Below are 20,395 nucleotides of genomic sequence, written 5' to 3' on the forward strand. Positions count from 1 at the left end.
TTTCTCAGTTGCAAGGAAAGGCGAGTGAAAATCACATTACATGAAAATACCGTGAAAATCACTCAACTTATGCTGCAAATTCTACACTCGAATGGCATGAGATGCTTTTAACGCTGGATCCTAAAGCATCCGGGGTCCCCTAATTAATCGAGCTCAGGTTATTACAAACCAACAGAGAAGTTGTTGCTTGGGCTTACGTTAATCATATTCGAATTAAATCTGCTTTTAACCAAAAAATGACGTGAAGCTGAGAGAGAGAGAGAGAGAGTTTTATATCCACCCAATTGCGGTGCCGTGCGTGGTTCAATTGTTATAGGATTAAATGGCGAGTAGCGACAGCCACATGAACGAATGGCAGGTTGTTGACTCTGTAGTTGATCGAATACGATACATATCATAAATTCGAGTAATTTAATCTTCTTTTTATATCATTACCCTAGAAATTCAAAACATGGGTTCCTAACTTCCTAACAACAGACAAACTTGATAGAGACTTTCAACAATTTTGACAGCAAATATGTGAGAATTTTTATAAAATTTATATGTTTGAATAGGTTTTGAACCGTTTATATACTTATTTGGGCCGGTGGGTTCGGAGTTATAAAAGCTCTATCGCATTTACCATCACAATTGTTAGTTTGTAAACAGTAAATTACTAATAATCCAAACATGGAACTTGTAAAAAAAAAAAAAAAAAACAAAGAGGAATGAACTTGAAAGCGACAGGCTAAAAGACAAGCGTGAGTGACCGAACTTGCGTCGTTGCTTGGGGCGGATTTTGCACGTCCCCCCTCTCCCCTTATTCGTTGCACCAAAATCAATGAGTCATTAACAGCTCACAATGACATTGCCCATTTAACTCAATTCACACGGTCTTCACGTTGTTGCCGACTCATCTTGCTTTCATTGCCTTCCTTGTATTTGTGTGAATAGCAGGAAGGTCAAAAGTCATAACTCGCCGACCCAAAATTGTTGCCCTTTTTGGATTTGGATCGGTCCAAAATTTATTTACATAATTTACATGGAAAACACCCTCCAACAGGAAACTTTTAATTAATTATTGAGACAATAATTACTTTATTAAAATGTCAAGCAATTATATTTTTTTAACGAACCGTCTTTGAAGCAAATATGGAATCTTTCTCTGCGTTTTCTTTCCCCTATAAAAGTACTAATTGTTCCTATTTTTTGTCCTCCATCAAACCCTAGACGCAGCGTCGTGAGAACTACAATTAATCCAAGAAAACTCTTCCTTCTTCTTATTATTCTTCTTCGTCTTGGGTTTGAGATTCAGTTTTAGCAAAGACGACGATCCGATCTGATCATGGGATCCGAAACAATCAGTGAATCGGAACCAGGGCATCCGTCTCATCGAGAGGTGGTAATACGATCGGTATGGTCGAAAAACTTGGACTATGAGTTGGCGTTGATCCAATCTGTGATAGATTTGTACCCGTGCATCTCAATGGACACGGAGTTCCCCGGCGTTGTGGTCCGACCGAACGCCGACCACTTTGGCATCCAGCTTCGACAGCCTGACCGGCATTATCTGGTCCTCAAGGCCAATGTGGACCGCCTGAATCTGATCCAGATCGGGCTCACTCTCTCGGACGAGGAGGGAAACCTCCCGGATCTTGGCACCAAAAACCTGTACATATGGGAGTTCAACTTCCGGGACTTCGATGTGGCGCGTGACCCCCACGCGCACGACTCGGTCGAGCTGCTGAGGCGTCAGGGCATCGACTTCGAGAAGCACCGGGAGTTCGGGATCGACTCGGTTCGGTTCTCCGAGATTATGATGTCTTCGGGGCTCGTGTGCAACGACTTGGTGACGTGGGTCACGTTCCACAGCGCGTACGATTTCGGCTACCTAGTGAAGATACTGACTCAGCGGGTCTTGCCGGACGATTTGATCGAGTTTCTGGAGCTTGTGAGGGTGTTCTTCGGGTCTAGGGTTTTCGACGTGAAGCACCTGATGCGGTTCTGCGCGAGCCTCTATGGTGGGTTGGACCGGGTTTCCCAGGAGCTCAGTGTGGTCCGGGTCATCGGAAAGAGCCACCAGGCGGGGTCGGATAGCCTGCTAACACTGCACGCGTTCCAGAAGATCAGCAAGGAGTACTTTGGCAAGAGCAATCCAATTGAAAAGTACGCTGGCGTTTTATATGGATTAGATGTATCTGATATTTGATGGAATCTATTACTTGTAGATTTCTAGTTGAAAATAAAAAGTAAAATCTATGCACATTTCTCTTAATCCATATTCTTTATTTGGCTATCTAATTTTTTTTCTTTTTTCTTTTTCAAATTTTAAGTTAATGAAAAATAGGACTTGAGTCTTGTAGACATCGTTTGGATTTTAAATGGTTCAGCTTTTGCAGTTTCAACATTTAACATTTTTCAATAATTGAAGTATAATCAGATATGAATCATTCAATTAAAAATAATAACTAGGAGTCTAAGAACAAATTCATAAAATCTGTTATTTCAAATTTTAGAAGTCCAAAGCTTCAAAGGTAGAATTTACTTTTAGAGGATATCGTAAGTTGATTGTTGAGCTGACAAAATCTGAACTATTCAATTAAGAATAATAATTCGGATTTAAAGAATCTATCAAAAAATTTAGAAGATCATAATCTGTAAGCTGAGAGAATTGGGATATGGATATTGTGAATGCGAAGCTTGGAAGTCAAAAGAGTTGGGCTTTTGGGAGATGTTTGAGAATGACGAATAAATGGCTTGGATCGAGACTTGAGTGTTTGTACATTGTGAAGACTTCAAGAAACTTGGAGAAAATATTGAAGAATTTTCCTAAAGAGGGGAATTTGAAGCTGGAGATGGGGAGGATGTGGAATTATAGACCTTGAGTTATGGAACATTTTCTTTACGGAGAAAATGGAAATCTTGCAAAAGACTTTGTTTTCTATGGTTGTGGAATATTCCCCGTTTCCGAGCGTTGACGTGTCACCAAATCAGTTCTAGCATGTGTGGGTCAGCTTCCGATGGTAGGTGGAGTTGGGGTCAATTATGGTTAAGGTATTTGAACAAAAGTCGAAGACAGTGTCAAATAGTATTGTAGAGGCAATTAAGGGTGGTCGAGTAACATTGATTGAGAGCATGCTTTTCAACCTGGGGGGAGGCCCCACCCACACTTCTCTGATCCAGTGCAGCCCAGCCGAAGGAAAGGAGATCACTGAAGATGAGAAGAAGAAGAAGAAAGAACGTACTGTTTACTACATTTGGTTGACCAGGTTTAGGCTCCTACTCCCTTTTCTAGCCCTCTTGTAGAAGAATTTCTTGTAAAAGGTTGTTTGGATAACGAGTCTAAATCCCATCTAGTTAATTGGAAGAAGGATTGCACTTCTCTTCATCTTAGAGGGTCGGGGATCAAGAGTTTGGTTACTTTCAATCAAGCTCTATTGGGCAAGTGTATATGGAGGTTTGCTGTGGACAAAGAGGCTTTTTGGTGTCAACCTGTCAAGTAGTGGATAAAAAGTATGATAGTTTGGCGGGGGGTTGGTGTATGAACGTTGTTGTTGGGCCTTATGAGGTGAGTCTTTGGAAATATATTAGGAGGGGTTGGGATGCCTTCTCTAGTTTTGTTACGGTGATGGTTCTCGAACCAGGTTTTGGCATGACGTTTAGTGTGGAGATCATTTTTTGAAGGATACTTTTCCAAAGGTATTTTTCCTTGCAAGGAATAGGGATGCTCCGGTGGTTGTACTATGATTGCTACATTGGGACTTTAATTTTATCAGATTTGTGCATGATTGAGAGGTGGATTCTATTTCCTCTTCTTTTAATGTTTTGTATTCCATTAGGGTGGGTCCAGGAGGCGAGGAGAAGTTATGTTGGATTCATTCGAAAAGACAATCTTTTGAGGTAAAAACTTTTTACAAAGTTCTCATTCCCAATGTTGACTCCATGTTCCCTTGAAAGAGCATTTGGAGGATTAAGGCTCCTTTTGAGGATGGTTTTTTTTCCTGTCACTTGGACATCTTCCTTAGTAAACTTATCATTTTGGATAATCTCTTTGTGTTGTATGTGTAAAAAGGGTGCGGAAATTTTGGGTCATCTCTTTCATTGTACTGTCATGAGAGATTTGTGGAATATGGTCTTTAAGATGTTTGGAGGAGAGTAGCTTATGCCTAAACATGTAGTGGATCTTCTGGCTTGTTGGAAAGGAAGGGTCAACTGGAATGCGGTTGTGAATTTCTTATAAGTTGTCATGGATAATAATTTGACTGTGGCAGAGGATTTCAAGGGTGTATAAGATCTTTAGATTGATTTTCTCTTTGCATTAATATGGTTTACATTTTCTGGGGTTGATGTTGCTTTATGATTAGAAACTTTGGTTAATGAAGTAAGTTTTAACCACAGATTGTTTGAAATATTCCTTTTGGAAGGATTGAAGAACTTATGTGGATCAAAACTGAAAATATTCAAACTATAATTAAGATTCTTGTCTAAATAGATGAAGAGAAAAGGTTATTAAGCTCCCCTTTGCAGATATTCATTGTTTAGGATTGATAAGTTCTTATTGTCTATTATATTTAGTTTATGGTTTCAATAATTACTGCCAAGTGCCATTTTTAAAAAGGGGGAGGGGAGATTACTGACTAATTTGTTCAGGAATGAACCCTTCCATAATAAGTGTGGTGTGCCTGTAATAATAAAAGCGATCAAATAGATTTTTGAGCATTCCACTTCCATGTCCCAGAGGTTTTTCTGAAAGGACACTAAAGTAAGTCACTACCTTATGTGGATATCTGGAAACACTTCTTGTGTCGCAATTTTGTATAAATTCTGGAAGACGAAGCCAAGAGGAACTCTACCACAGTGCACATTGTCCCAACATTTGGCCCTACATTATTTCACTGGCCAAATTCCTCTCATAAGAAAATTTGAATTTGGAGATGCCTCTCAGAGTCTATTGTAATTTGATTGTGAGCCTTTCAAATTCTGAAATCATTAGTATTTTGGAAGAGAAGGAAGAATCAGATAAAAGTGACAAAAAGGGACATCGGAATTTGATATGTAAGAAAACTAAATATGCAAATCAATCCTAAGGGGCTTAGTTTGTAGCTAATCTGAAATTTTGGCTGAAGAAAAAGTTTATTGCATCCAATTGAAAACCACAAGGAATCAACTCTTTTCATGGTTGAAAGTTCATTAGATGTATCGTTTGCAAGAATTCCCAGCATGAATGCCTCTTCACTTGACCAGCTTCAAACTTCAATTTTTTTTTTTTTTTTTTTCTTTTACCAATTCTTTATCCTAATGCAAGTCTTGTCCCAAGGAAATAAATGCAGGATACAATGGGGGTAGCTATAGCCCTACAGCTTTCCCCCTTCCCCACCAAAACCCCAAATAAAGAAGCAGCAGCTGATGAAGGCTGGATTTTATCATGGGTCCTTGTAGTCTGTCACAGAGGTTTTCCTTCTGTGGTGGGTTTGAATAATATCTTGATGGTTGTTGATCTTATTGAAAAGGGTGGTTTAGCATTAACCACTTTATCGTTTCTCTTCAGGGATGACTGTGTGCCTTACATTTTTTTTAAAGATGGGAATCTTATTGTGATGAACAAAGAATATAATTTATATAATTTGATTTCCATGGCTTATGGCATCTCTGGGATCTATGCAAGTTGGGTGTTTTTCCTAAGAGATGGTCCTTATGCAAGTTGCGGGATCTATGCTCAGGCAACTGTTGCTTTCTTCTTTTGCTTCAAATGGAGCACATAAGGGCCATTCTCGAGTTGCCACCTGTGAACCGTTTATCATGATCTATGTAGCACATACAGACTGCATGATGATTGGCTTCAGGAAAATCAGGTGATGCCTCCACAATGGTTATTACTATACAGGAAAATCAGGTGATGGCAGTATGACAAGTTGGCCTTACTAAGGCATGTGGGTGGTTTTAGACAGGTAAGTAATGAACATTTAACTCTGGTAACTGGCAAATACGCTTTCTACGATGGTATGAGAAGCTTAAACATTTTTTTATAGCTGTCATCTGGTAGAAAAAGTCATATTTTTGCATATGCAGCCTGGTAAAAAAGTCATATTTTTGCATATGCAGCCTGTGAGTCTTCGACACATATTGCTGAAGAAAGGGAACCATCACTTACTGAGCAATTATTTATGTAACACTTATTCTAAGATTATAAATTTCATATGGAGATATTTTAATAATTGTATTCATCACTTACTGGCATTAACAGTAGTTTTGCATGGCTTATGTAGATAGAAGGCAGGTCCATTGGCTGATTTGGCTCCTTATATGGTTTTGTGACATGCCAATACTTATTGTAGGGGCAAGTTAGCTGTAGAGATCACTTTGAAGTGCTTCACATTATTTTGGATTCATATAAACTTAGATAGTTGGCACAAATTCTTGACTTTGTTTTAGTTCTTGTTGTGATACCATGATTGAATCAAGATTTGCTCTAAATCAGAGTCTTAACTTTTTAGTGTTGTAAGTATCCTTAGTTCACTGTCTTTTGGTTTTGTCAAGAGTTTCTCATCTTATCATGGTTCTTGTAAATTCCTAGGCAGAGAAAGGATTTAGGGGACTGTAATTTGTTAGCACTTGAGAAACTTTTCGCAATGTTTGTCTATTATCGGTCAAGATCATAGTTTGTAGGTGGGCTGTGCTATTTGTCATATCCCCATACCACTGAGCTTATGTGGCAGTGTCAATTTTCCCTACCACTTCAGCCATTTTTTTTTAAAAAAAATTGAAAATAGACACTGCCACTTCAGCTCAATAGAAAGGGAGTGGGATACGGGTGTGTCAAATAGAATTTCTCTTTGTAAAATACAAAATTGTCGATAGCAGCTCTGCATTTACCTTCTCTAAGATATCAAGAAATAGGAAAAAGAAACTGCAATCAGCCCTTAAACAAGTAGCAAAATTGTTCCAATACTCCATTTTTATTTAGAGAGAAAAAAAGGTTCTTATACTGGAGACTTGGTCATTTTGGTTAAATATCCTTTTGGACTGTCATTTGCGAGAATAGATTTTTCATATGTACTTATTTTAATGGTGTCATGAAATCATGAAATGCTTTTATATGTTAGGCACCCTCTTTTTCGTTTAACTCAAGGAGAGGTATGGGATTCGGTCACAAGTAGTATTTTGCTTGGGTTTGCAGTGTTTAGGCAAATATGTAAGCCTATTTCATTAATTAACACGTGTAGATTTCGCCATTCACTATTTTTAAGTATATTAATGGTGCCAAAGTAGGCAATATCTGCAAGATTAATTTAAATATATTTAACTAGGTGTAAAAAATTTTGAAACTTTTGCCATGTGTAACATAAAATGGGCGGCCAATAGTTAAGCGTATAAATTTAAAGTCAAACATGAAATGCCTTTATGTTTATAAAGAAGAGTTGTTACGTGTATCCAACTGAAAATATATCACAATTTCCAGGAAACTTTTGTCATCAACAGTGACGTTCTTTGATCATTTATGAAGTTAAGAAGCTAACAAAGGCTCCAAAAAGTAAAAATTCATGTTCTTTACTTTCTTTAGTTCAGACGCATCTTCTTAACTTATTGTATGTGAAACTACTTTAAGAAGTTGCTTTGGAAAAGTATAGGCCTTGATTTTGGTTATGACATGGTGCTATTGTAGATGAAGTGAGATGAAACTTTACATGTGATAATCCTTATAACGAGTAATTTCTTTTCATACAATATTAGTTACTTCAGAGCTGCTGTTTTTGTGAGCAGAAAGTAGCTGAAACAATACTCTCTAGTCATAATAAATAATCTCTAAGATTCCCTAATCACGATGAATACTCTCTGATCATACTTATTAAAAGAAAATTTATAACTTTTCTTCTTGACTTAAATAAGTGACAAATGTATAGTGGGTGTGACATGCTTTGGTTTACACATCTGTGTGTCAACATTTATATAGGATCTTTAATACCTGCCTTGAACCTCTATGTTGTTAAGTAGAATTGGACATGATAGACATGGATACATTTGGTCTAGTTTTTTGTACATCTATGAGTGATTGATGACTTTGTCTCTGGTTGCTTGGCCAAATGGGGTAGAAGGGGCTGGAGTCTCTAACCTGTGTAATCAAAGTTAAATTTCTATATGCTGCTTTAGTTTATGTGAGATTCTAACCTTTGCATTGGATATTGGGGTACCTTGTTGTGGGTGCTTGGGTTGGCAAATAACTAGGCTGCTTTCCTTTCTAAAAGAGGAAATTTCATCTTGCAGACATTATGGGACTCCCCAGCCCATCTTCATGGTTTAGGTCATTCTAATTACACATCGGATGGCTATATTTTTATTCTTTTACCAATCACTGTTTTGTGACTGGCTCTAATGCTTGTGTTTTATATTTGCTGTCTGAAACAAACAGCCCTTTCTACATTCGTTTTGGCTGCAAACTGGAGCCTGCAGAATTATGATGTGTTTTGGGATTTTTTATTTTATTTTTTTTTAATTTTGTTTTTGGTTTAAAATAATGGTCTTATGTGACAAAGTGTGTTTTTAGGGTGTTATATGTTTTGAATTGTTTGTTAATGTTGTTGTTCTTAGTACAGAAAGCAAAAGGCAGAAATCAAAATTTTAAGAAACAACCAAATCTGGGTGTGAGACCTTTTCTTTCCTTTCTTTTTCTTTAAAAAAGAAGAAGAAATGGTGGTTTCAGAGTCTTCCTTGCACATTTTATGTGGATTACGTTATGCAGAAGTTTGGTGTCTGCTGTCAATCATTTGGTGGATTATGTTATCAGAGGCTCATGCCCATGATTTTGAATTTGCAGTTAAAAATATGTATAGACCTCTTTTTTTCTTTTTTTTCTTTTTCCAATTCTTTTAGGCAATTATTTATTTGTGGCTTTGATCGAATTAATGACAATCCATATTCGAGAGATATGTGTTTGCTTTTAACGTCAAATTCCTTAGAGCACTGAAGCCTGTTGCTTTTCAACACACACATACTAACCTCTTTAGAGCACTGGAACCTGTTAACTCTTGACATATCAAAACACACAAACCAAAAATCAAGATTTAATTGATGAAATTAGAAGGAAAGATGTCAAATTGGCAATGACCACATACTTGAAAAGAAATTTAAATTCTAACAAAAAAAACTACCTAAAGATTTCAAAGCTTAAATCCCCAAGATCATAAGTATACTTGAAGAGTAATTCTATTTAACTACTCCATTCCCCTCCTGTCTCCCCAAATCTAATAGGTAACAAAAGGGATTTTTTTCTCAACATGAAATAACCTTTCCTCTAACATATGGTATGGATAACCTTTTTTTTTTTTTTCCTTAAGCAAGATTGCATAGCATTAGTAAAAACGGAAAGGTACACATGGAGGGAGTGCAGACCCTAACAAATACCACAGAACAATCAAAACAGTACAATAAAAAACATAAAGGAAAAAATATATATATAGAAATGGGTAAAATATATGGTATGATTCAATGGTTTCTTTGCATTAGGCCAAAAAAATAGAGGCTTTTAAAGCGGCAGCTTCTGAGATAGTCTAGAAAATTGATTGCTTGAAGATATTATTGCGACGACTTAATAGCTACAGTAGAAAAGATTGCATTGAAATCAATTGGACCGAAATTGCTTAAGAGGAGCTCCACTTCCACGTTCAGTGAAGAGATGCTATGCTATTGACGTTTAGGAGACATTGGGTTTGGATTTAACAGTTCCTATTTCCAGAAAGGGGCACCATCTATGGAGAGGCTAATGGGAAGGCAAAGGAGAGAGAAGATGTAGAGAAGGGTCGAGAAACCTGAAACAAAGAAAAGCGTTGCGCATGCTGTACATATTACATGAGACCAAGAGAAGCTATAAAGGGTTGTTTAAGCAATTCCAACAACTTGTGGATGTATCACTTAATTATGCTACATTTTTTCTCATCATGGAATCGTATAATGAATAATACTCAATTAAAAAACTATGTGTTGAGTCATGAGTGTCTACTCTTTTTGATATAGTAGATCTAATCATTTGGTTGAGCAATTAATCCCCCATGAGCTACTCGTGAAAATCAATGAAAAAAAACAAAGATAAAGATATATTATTTATATTAATTTAGCTCTCTTTATTCTAAACAAGACAAAATGAATATCTCTTGCTGGTAGTTCTAGGGCACGAATCAAATTAATAGTTGAGTTTCATAGATTCTCAATGTCCAAACCCCAGAGATTCATATTCATTTCCAGACAAATAACAACAGTAAGGGAATCAAATAATGTTTCAAATGGCAATTAAATCCTCCAAGGGCAATCTAAAAATAAATGGTCCCCCAGAAAACACGAATAATGGATAGGGTAGCCCACCTCCACAGAAAATTTACACCCCCACAGAAGATGCCCTACACAGGACCCCTTCAAATAAAGAAAGAGACCAGGAAAAGAAAAATGGAAATCTTGGCTCATAAATTTTCAGCTTGTTAGTCCCTTTTGTGCTGGTTGTGTATTTTGACCAGATATTGGTATCCATAAACAATGCCATCACCACCAAATTATACTGTTTGCAATGGTGGGGCATAAACACCCTACTCTGCTTTGTTGTGTAGCCCTCTGGTTGTGAATGCAACTGAAACTTCTTCCTAAAATTGTTGAAGTTCATCTTGTTATAAGGCTGAAATTTCTATCTTACAAGTTTGTATGTATGTCATATGCCTAAGGGACCACCTACAAATCATGAACAATATGGTCCCTTAAATTTTTTGGAGCCAAATTTCGAGCAATATGCATATTCCCCATATTGCTAACAATCTTGACAACAAAATTGCTGAGAATCTCTATCCGAATTTGTCATATACTAGCTAAGATTTTACTTTTTCTATTGTTCTTTTTCTTAATCTTCGCTGTTTCTTTGGAAACTTGTCTAGATTTAAGCTTATAGGGGTATTCTTACTTCAAATGGTTTTATTCATCATAGAGCAACGCGGCCTTCATTGGCTAGTAACTTTTACCTTTCTGATCTCCTTCTAGTTCACTGAGGTGTTAGTGATTTGTTTTAATTTGGTTTTTTAGTTTAGCCTTTATTTGCTTTCTGTTTTTAATTTTCGTTGTAATTTCTTTTGAATGAATGAAAGTACTTAAACAATAAAAATAAATAAAAAACTAAGATTTCGCTTGCATCAAGTTCCAACCACCCGTTGGGATTGAAACATGCATTTCATAGCAAAACAAAAGGAACACGTATTCTAATCTCAACAGATCCCGTTACGAGTCTCATTATAATCCATATAGGCCTCCCTGATTCCTGAATGAATGACATGATCATTTGATTACAACCCTAGGATTAACTGAAAGTTGCATTGGAGGTCAGTGTTCAAAAGACAAGATTGAACTGATGGAGCTAGGGTGACCTAGTATTGGAGGTTTTGGAAACAAGGAACAAGCCATTGAAGGTGAGGATGAGTTCTCTCTCTTCCTCATGCTACAGAATATCCCTCCAACCCATGAATTGGAGATGAAATAAATGAGTCTTACAGGTGTCTCAATCTTCACTCTGGCATGCATTGGTAGGCACGTGACAGAGAGTTAACGTCTTATAAAGATACTTCCATAAGATTTTCATCCCACTGTGCCCCCATTGGCCATATGTTTATCATCATCTTTTTTTGAATTTCACTTCTTCCCCCTCCAAATTTGCTCTCTTCATCAAGTGAATTCATTTTGCTTTGACTGCCAGAAGAGCCATCAGTCTCTACCTTTATTTAGCTATAAAAGATTATGGTTGAACAGCATTAAATTTGAAGATCAACACGTCAAAAGTTTTAGAGCCGATGAAATGCAGAAAGTTAGGCCATTAAACATGTTACACGTTAAACTGATCCAATCTAATGCCCGTACCCCAAATTGTGCCCGGCCCCACCAAAATCATAATCCAATTATATATACAATTTTTTTTCTTTCTATTTTATTATATATACAATTTGAATTGGGCTTAATGGCAATACAATTAAAACCGGCTGTTCATTATTCTGATATACTACTAAGCAGGAAGTATATTGTACCCCCACCTTAAGTTGACATTTCCTATTAACTTACTGCTTAACATGTCTATCAAAATATAAATCAATTTTGATGGAAATCTGCAAGCTTCTCTATAAATTTAAAATAAAATTTTCTTAAGTTGGATAGATGTATTTAGAAAATTATTACCCACGGACGACTGGCTAGTAAATGGATGGTCTAGCATCTAAACAAACACGTACCTACTTTCTCAGATCAACACATGTCAATTTTATATATTGCATTAGAAGAAATTTCAACCGCTTAATTTAAAAGAGAACTTTGTACTTCTTAAATTGCTAGCTAGCTTAAAACTCTTATGAAGTTTTATCTATATAATTTATTTTTTTGATTGCTCTGCTAATAGCGTTTACAATAAAAACTATATAATTTTCCTACAAACTCGATTAGATTGATATATATGTTCTTAGCGTATACAATTTTTTCATATGATTAATAGGGCAAGTGATTTTCGCAAATGTTTTTACAAATGTACATAAACATTGTGTTCTAAAATTAAACTAATGTCAATTTATCTGGATTGAAGAGTTTGGACAAAAAAAAAAAAAAAGTTTTGTCCTAGCCGCCCTTGGTTCTTATTTTTAAAAATAATGTTCTGTTTTTAAATATATATATATAAAAAATAAAAAAAATAGTGTAGTGTACTCACTTATCCTTAATTAAAAACGGTTTGTTTTGATGTTTTCAAGAGAACATCAAGAAATATATTTTCTCAAACTATTTTTCGTTTCCAATTTTTTTTAAAAAATAAACATGAACATCATGTTTATAAAAACAGAATCACATGTTGTCTAAAATTTCCGATTCTTGAAAGGACATCATATTAATTGGTAACATACTAATTAAAAAAAAAAAAAAACACTTAAAACAAAGCACTCTTAAGTCTATATATTATTGAATGGGCTCAGCAGTCAGCTGAGCTGATGGAGGCCATTTACTTCCACGGCTAATAATTTAAGACACACACAGAAAAAGACCCCTCCAGCCCCTCCCCCTTTTCCTTTCCTTTATTCCAACTCCCCCCACTTGCGAGTTGCCAATCTCTCTCTCTCTGTCAACCCTCTCTGACTCTCCCATTAATGCCACATAAACATCTCACATCTCAAACCTCCAAAGCTCATCGCAGACAAGAAAAACCAGAGATGGGAAAGAAAATGAAACTCCCCTTCATTTTCAAAAACACAGAGGCAAGCTCTTCTTCGTGGCCTTGGCCTTCTTGTAAGCAACCCAGAACCCTCTCCTTCCGGACCCCCAGCGACATTTACAAGACCATCAACTCCATCTACTTGGATCCCGCCGTTAATGATCACGTGGTGGAGACGACGACCGAGTCGTTTTTCACCAACTCGTCCGAGTCGGCCAGCTTCTCGACAACCTCGGAATACTCCCGCGTGGATCCGGTGGAGACGTTGATTCGTGGGCTGCGGTCGGAGACAGAGAGGCTGTTTTTCAAGCCGGGAGAGACGAGCTCGATATTGGAAGAGGCGAAGGAAGGTGGGTTTCCTTTCAAGGAGAGCGTGGTTTTGTCAATGGAGTCCCAAGACCCTTACGTGGATTTCCGCAAGTCCATGGAGGAGATGGTGGAGGCTCATGGAGTGAAAGACTGGGATGCTTTTGAAGAGCTTTTGTGCTGGTATTTGAGGGTAAATGGAAAGAGCAATCATGGGTATATTGTTGGAGCTTTCGTTGATTTGTTAGTTGCTCTTGCATTTGCTTCTTCTTCTTCTTCTTCTTCTTCTTCTTCTCATTCTCCTTCTTCTCCATTATCTTTGTATACTTGTTCATTTTCTTCTTCTACTCCTTGCATATCCTTAATAGAAGATGATGAGGAAGATGGCGATCCTCGTTGTTTATCTTCATTATCAGAAGGTGACGAGGAGATCGAAGAAAATGTTTGATTTAATGGAAATATATGTATACGCCGGTAGTTTTGGTAAATTATAGTGGAGCTTTTTTTTTTTTTTTTTTCATATTGAAGCAATTATTATTATTATTATTATTATCTCTGTGTACAAAGTATACACGTGTGGAGAGAATGCAGGTGGTGTATAATGAGGGCAACGGGCGATTGCGTAGAACTGTAAAAGAGAAAGGTAATGAGACATGGGAATTCCAACTACTATTTTGGGAAATCTTTTTCAGAGCAAGTAATCCATATCATTGCATATATAAGACAAATTATAAGTATTTCTTGATATAAAAATACATTTGAAAATGAGATTGCTTAAACGGCATTCCTTCCGTTATAAATAACATCATCATGTACATGGGTTCCAGTAGAGACGAAGATAGAATTTTAATTGTGTTGGAGTAATATCTATAAATATTGGATATGTTCCACACGGCATTTGTATTGTAACTGGGATCAATCAGGGCCGTTCAATTTAAACAAGTTAGTCATTATCATATGATAGGTACAATTCCAGGGCAGAGTTTTTGGCGTGGTCCAACACTCATATTCTTGCAGCCTGCATGTGGCAGGCTGCAACATTATCACCCCCAGAAATTGAGAAAAATATTTTTATCTTCGCGTTGAAAAATATTGTCTCTATTTACGTAACGATAACATGAACAATTAATATTAACATGCAGTAGAAATCCGTTTGCTTTTTTGACAGTCAAATCGATGCAAGTTTTAGCTGGAATAATATTGCAAACCCTCACCTATCATTCAGCTAATTTCTGATTGGCTACAAGATTTTCACAGAAAACAATTTAAAAGTTTCATTTTTCTTTTTTTTTTTTCTTTTTTCACGTAGGGTACCTTATATCACCTCAATGCAAGAAAGAAAACAACAAGAGGATCTAGGACATATATTCTTAGAGTGGGTGAGGTGAGGGTGAGGTGAGGAGAGAATGTCACAACCTAGAAATCTAGTGGATGGTGCGGATGTAATATTGTTGAAAGACAAAACTGATGATGTTTGACCTTCAACCAGATTGCTGCCACAATATAAAATATCTTCCCCTGATGATCATTAATTTGTACATTTTTTTTTCTTTCTTTCTTTGGTTGAAATGGATGTGACTGCATATGTCTTTGATGACTACTAATTAATTAGTAAGATTTAGACACACCTTAGAGTGACAATTTTGATCAGTTTCAAACTTGTCAAATGACAAAATATATATCATAGGGTACTAGGTTTATTTTATTTAGGGGCTGACTATGCAGAAGTGATAAAATTAGAGAACGAACGTTACTCTTTGCATCGATAATTCATCAGACTCATTTTACATTAGTTAATGTGTCGCGTTTTTTAGTGCCTTCAAGCATATGCGTGTTAGTTACTTTTTTTTTTTTTTTTTTTTAATGAAAAATTACTTAAAACACACAAATTAAGGAAAGAATAATTAATTAATTTTTGAAAATGTTACTTGCATATATACCTCTTATATATATATATATATATCAACTATTTTATTATTATTTAATATCTCTCTTTTTAAAAAAAAAAAGAGAAAAAAGAAAGTCAAAAAGGGTGAGCATTAATTCAGCATCGTGTACACAATTAGATTTATAAAATAAAGTTTTAATAATGAAATAATTTATCTCCATTTTACATTTTACTTAAAATAATGAGGATGCTATTCCCATATAACACCTACCCGATTGATGAGACTCCAAACAAAAGTTAATTCCCCCGTGAAAGACACTCAAAGAGATGTGTATCTCTTCGATAAACAGAGTGGGGAAGCCACATGGCCCATAAAAGCCTCCAAATTAACATGTTTATATGCCTTTTAAAATTCAGTAAATACTAATTAATGTGTCCTTCCAATAAATTAAACATATTATGTAATCTTACGAAAATATATGTGTATATATATAGAGAGAGAGAGAGAGAATAGAATGATCCTCCCAGTCCTTGTGAAATTACTGAATTACTGATTTATGCATGCATTTAAATCCCTTGTCAATTCTAGTAAGACTTTTAGTACTTCTATTTAATTTATCCCATTTAAAACTGACTGAAATCCATTATTGGATAGACTTAGTACTGTCAAATTAAATTCCATTTAATGAATTTTAATATCTTTCTAGGATTCCTTCATATACTCTTTAAAAAAATCTAGTGATTTTAATTTAATTCATTAGATAAAAGTATGTTTGGATCCAAAGATTAAGAAAATATTTATTCATATACTTCTATAAATTGTTGACTAACTAAATTCCAAATAAGTATACAAAAGAAATGAAATAACCATAATATTTTTCATGAAACAATAACATGCATCATATATGATCTGTGTTTATAGTGTGGATCAAGTCCTTTCTATTTTATTTGAAATGAAAATAAACTATTTAAAAAATTTTACAGTTTTAATAATGTATATACTCACATGATGAATATATTGCTACATTATTTAAATTTTAAATGACATATCACCATGTGCATGCACAATATATATCATTAGATGAAATAAAACAAAATTTGAATTGTTAGATGCCCAATGGATTAGAATTAATTGTAATTTGAGTTATGCATGATCAATAAGGTATTGTCTTACATGCATATTCTGATTTTCTATATTTTCTAGGTAAGATATATAATAAAATTCTTAATCTTCTATTAATCTTATTCTACTGGATTGATTGATCGGATTAATATCAATATATTAAGAAGTCAATATAGGTTAATTAGTAGGCTCAAAATTTGAAGTTGAACAACCTCCTCTCACGATGAACGGTTGCATCAATTACCATAACATGAAGCAAATTGTTTAAACAATATGATATAATTTAGAACAAAGTAATTGTCAAAGCTCCACGTTCAAGACTTGTTTTCAGCATAGATGCCTCTTCAATCTCTGAGCCCAGATTCTTCCCAGCGGCGAAGCTTCTAAACCTTGTGCCACAGATTTTTTTATACTCCACCTCACATTAACCAATGGATTGATTTTGCTTATTTTTATGTGATTAGTTGAATAGATTATCAACCAAATTAATGGAACTCCCATTTCGAGGTGTCATTTTTTATTTATTTATTATCACCATCAATGCTTCTGGTTACTTTTACTATATTGTGATACAAGTGAATTGAAATCCTCTAAAATTTCTTTTAAATTTGAAATTCTTAAATTTATAAATCTCAGCCGTTTATCTCATCTAAACTAATGTTTAAAATAAGCCATGTTTTAGCATTTAATGAAGAAACATGTCTTATTAAATTCTTCGTCATTAAATTTTCTCATTAAATGCTGAAATATAGCTTATTTTAAACGCTTAAATGAGATGAGATTTATGAATTTGAGAATCCCAAATTTAAAGAAAATTCTAGAGAATCTCAATCCGACATAATCACCCTAAAAAATGGTAGAATTAAAACTCCATTTATGCTTCCAAAAAACAAAAAAAAAACACAAACTTTTAAGGCCAAACTGCATTTTAGCCCTTCAAGTTTAGATTAATTGTCAATTTAATCGCTTTAGTTCCAATTTAATCGCTGTAGATGAGGGTTAAAATGACATCATATATAATAAAAAATGAAATAAATTTCATAAATATAAAAAATAGAAAGCAAAGAAAAGAAAAACTTGCAAACAAAACTCACCATAAAGTCCTACTAAACACTTATTGGAATTGAAGATCTGAAGAAAAATGGTCATTGATCTACTGTCTGCTATCATGGTAAGTGGAAGTCAACAAGATTGACGGTTATGATATATCATATATTGTAATCAGTGTTTTCTAGTTCACTCTATTTCAATGGAAGAGCCGCATCTGATCATTTTATATTTCCAGACAAACAAACAAACACTCTGCAGGCGTTTACTTGTCAAAATGAAGTTTGTAGGAAACCAATACGAGTACGTATTTCATAGATGACATTGAATGTAAGCATGGTAATTAGTGAGATAATGACTTAACAATGAGACCCACATTTTCCTAGAAAATTAATTTCCAGGAAAGTAATGGCCAAACAGTATAGAAGTTGGTGTTGTCCCATTGCAACTTGTAGCCTTGTGTGGCTCCGCATTAAATGCCTCTGTATTGGCTAAACGTATGCGCCCATCCCCCAATACACTCTTGTTTTTTCGACCCATCTGTCCTTAGAGATTTTTACCGATCTTCTTGTTCAAATTCCAGAGTTTTTATTTCAAAGAAGTTTTGGCCAGCCACCCACTTGTTTGATGGATAAGTTTTATAAGAACTTTTTTACATTTTCTTAGGATAAATGCTTATAGAGAATACAAATCTTTCGTTGCGAGTCTCTGGTGTTCAAAGTTAAGATAAAATTTTATAAATTTTATAGTATTTATGATGTCGGGTCATTTAAATAATATAATACCGTGTGCACTGTTTGGGCTAAAACATAAGTTAAAATTGAATAATATTATATACTTGACAAGTATTTACTTTTCGTTTATCAAAATTGATGTGTCGTGGTCCATCATAACATTTGGTGAATGAAAATTCATTTTTTGGGTTAGGCACACCACGTCAACTTTTAAGTGAATGAAAAGCGCATGCTTGTCCGGTTCATAGGATTATTCGCTAAAATTACCTATTGTTACATTAATTTATTAAAAAATAAAATAAAATAAAAATAAAATAAAAATAAAAAAAGAAAAAAAAAGAAAGAAAGAAATAAACTACAGAATTAGAGACAGAAAGTAGGACAACATTCTCCCTCCAAAACTTGATGCATTGAATGCTGCTATAAATATGCAACGGTCGAGTCGAGATGGCATGTCATGAAAACTTTGTCTTCGATCTTTTGAATTGAAGCGGCAAGTTCCAGAACTTTTTCATTTTTTTTTATTTTTTATTTTTTTTTATTTTTTTTTTAACTTGTCTACACAAGAGAAGGGAGGGATTCGAACTAATGACTTTCGCTTTATGAAGCATAATCCACAGCTGACTGACCTACCTCATCGGGACAGAACTTTTTCATTTTTAAAGTTTAGTTTTTAATCCATTCTATTAATTGTAAATAAGAGTTGTATTTGTTTTTTTTAGGTATGTTACGTAGATTGATAATTATCTCAGTGGAGGGAGCATCAATTTCAACATTATAAATTATTTGATAAATTGAGAGGTTTAATGGTAGAAAGGAATCAGACATGATGTCGTTTTGTGGTTGACGACATATATAAAAATATGCCGTTAAATTGAATAAGGAGTTGTGGTAGGTTTTATTTTTATTTTTTTTACATGTCCACACAAAGGAAGGGAAGGGAAAGAAATAATTTGAACTAGTGACATCCACTTTATTAGGCGTGGTTCACAATCAATTGAACTATTCCTTGAAAAGAAGCTGCGGTGGTTAAAAGCCTATCCAGATCAGTTTGTAACTTTAGACATGGGCCTGGTGCTGAATCAGTCAGGAGGATGTAGCCCATCAAGCCTAAAACACTGCTGCAGAACAAAGAAGGGATGCCATCTTCCCCTAAAAAAAAAAAAAAAAAAAAAAAGGAAGGGATGTGTATTCAAGATTGTCTTGAAGATCAAGAGAACATGATTATGATGTTTTTTTTTTTTTTTTAATCTCAAGTTTAGAAAGTAAAACCTTTTTTATTTCCATAATTACATTTTGTATTGTAATTGTCGAGAACTAATTAAGCCAAAATTTGCACAACTACTTCCGCCGCTAAAGGTACCTACAAACACCGATAAAAGAAAAAAAAAAAAAAAAAACTTTAGAGGCATGCCGGGGTGAATTGGCGGGAGATATTTGAGATGGGTTGATAAGCTAAGCTCACCTAGGCCCAAGCTAGTCATCTTTTGGGACGGCCTTCTTGTCCAAGCTCAATGGCTGAAACCGAGGTGTATCAAGAACCATTTATATACAATAAAATACTATAAGAAGTTTGATCATTAGCTACGACTCAAAACTTAGCCAACAAGATTAACGAGTGTGAAAAGTGGCATTACTCATTTGAATAAAATGATTGTTTTGTACTGTTTCAATATCTATTACTTTTAAAATACCAAAAAAAAAAGTAAATATTGAGATGATAATTAAATATTAATAATTGACTGAATTGAAAGTAATAAATGGTAATATTGCAAATTAGCAACCATTTAATTTAAAAAATATAGTTGGGATTTAAGGAATTTAACTTGTTAAAATAACTTAGGAATTCTAAAAGATCTTACCTACGTCAAACTGGGACAAATCCTCAACAATATTATTGCCTTTTAGATTGTCTGTAATTTGGACAAGCAGCAAATATAAGAGAAATAATACGAGGTTTATCCGCCTAAATAAATTTTGGATTATTCGGTCATATACCTAAGTAGGGTTTTGCCTTATAGAAGAATAATCAAATTGTTTACACAGATAAAATCCAAAGGTCTATATTATACTCTTATTGCTTGATATTGTTTACAATACAAAATGCTATA

The 20,395-nt window shown here is 34.8% G+C and overlaps 2 protein-coding genes across 2 annotated transcripts; both read left to right on the plus strand.

Moving 5' to 3' along the window:
- The first annotated feature begins 976 nt into the window (after positions 1 to 976).
- On the plus strand, positions 977 to 2,261 carry LOC132191811 (probable CCR4-associated factor 1 homolog 11). The gene has a single exon (XM_059606914.1). The coding sequence runs from the start codon at positions 1,325 to 1,327 to the stop codon at positions 2,186 to 2,188; it is 864 nt and encodes a 287-aa protein (XP_059462897.1). The 5' UTR covers positions 977 to 1,324; the 3' UTR covers positions 2,189 to 2,261.
- Positions 2,262 to 13,014: 10,753 nt separating this feature from the next.
- LOC132161613 (transcription repressor OFP13-like) lies at positions 13,015 to 14,038 on the plus strand. Its single transcript, XM_059571772.1, has one exon. The coding sequence runs from the start codon at positions 13,122 to 13,124 to the stop codon at positions 13,938 to 13,940; it is 819 nt and encodes a 272-aa protein (XP_059427755.1). The 5' UTR covers positions 13,015 to 13,121; the 3' UTR covers positions 13,941 to 14,038.
- Positions 14,039 to 20,395: the final 6,357 nt, after the last annotated feature.

This window comes from Corylus avellana, chromosome ca9 (assembly GCF_901000735.1).
Source record: "Corylus avellana chromosome ca9, CavTom2PMs-1.0".
Taxonomy (NCBI): domain Eukaryota; kingdom Viridiplantae; phylum Streptophyta; class Magnoliopsida; order Fagales; family Betulaceae; genus Corylus; species Corylus avellana.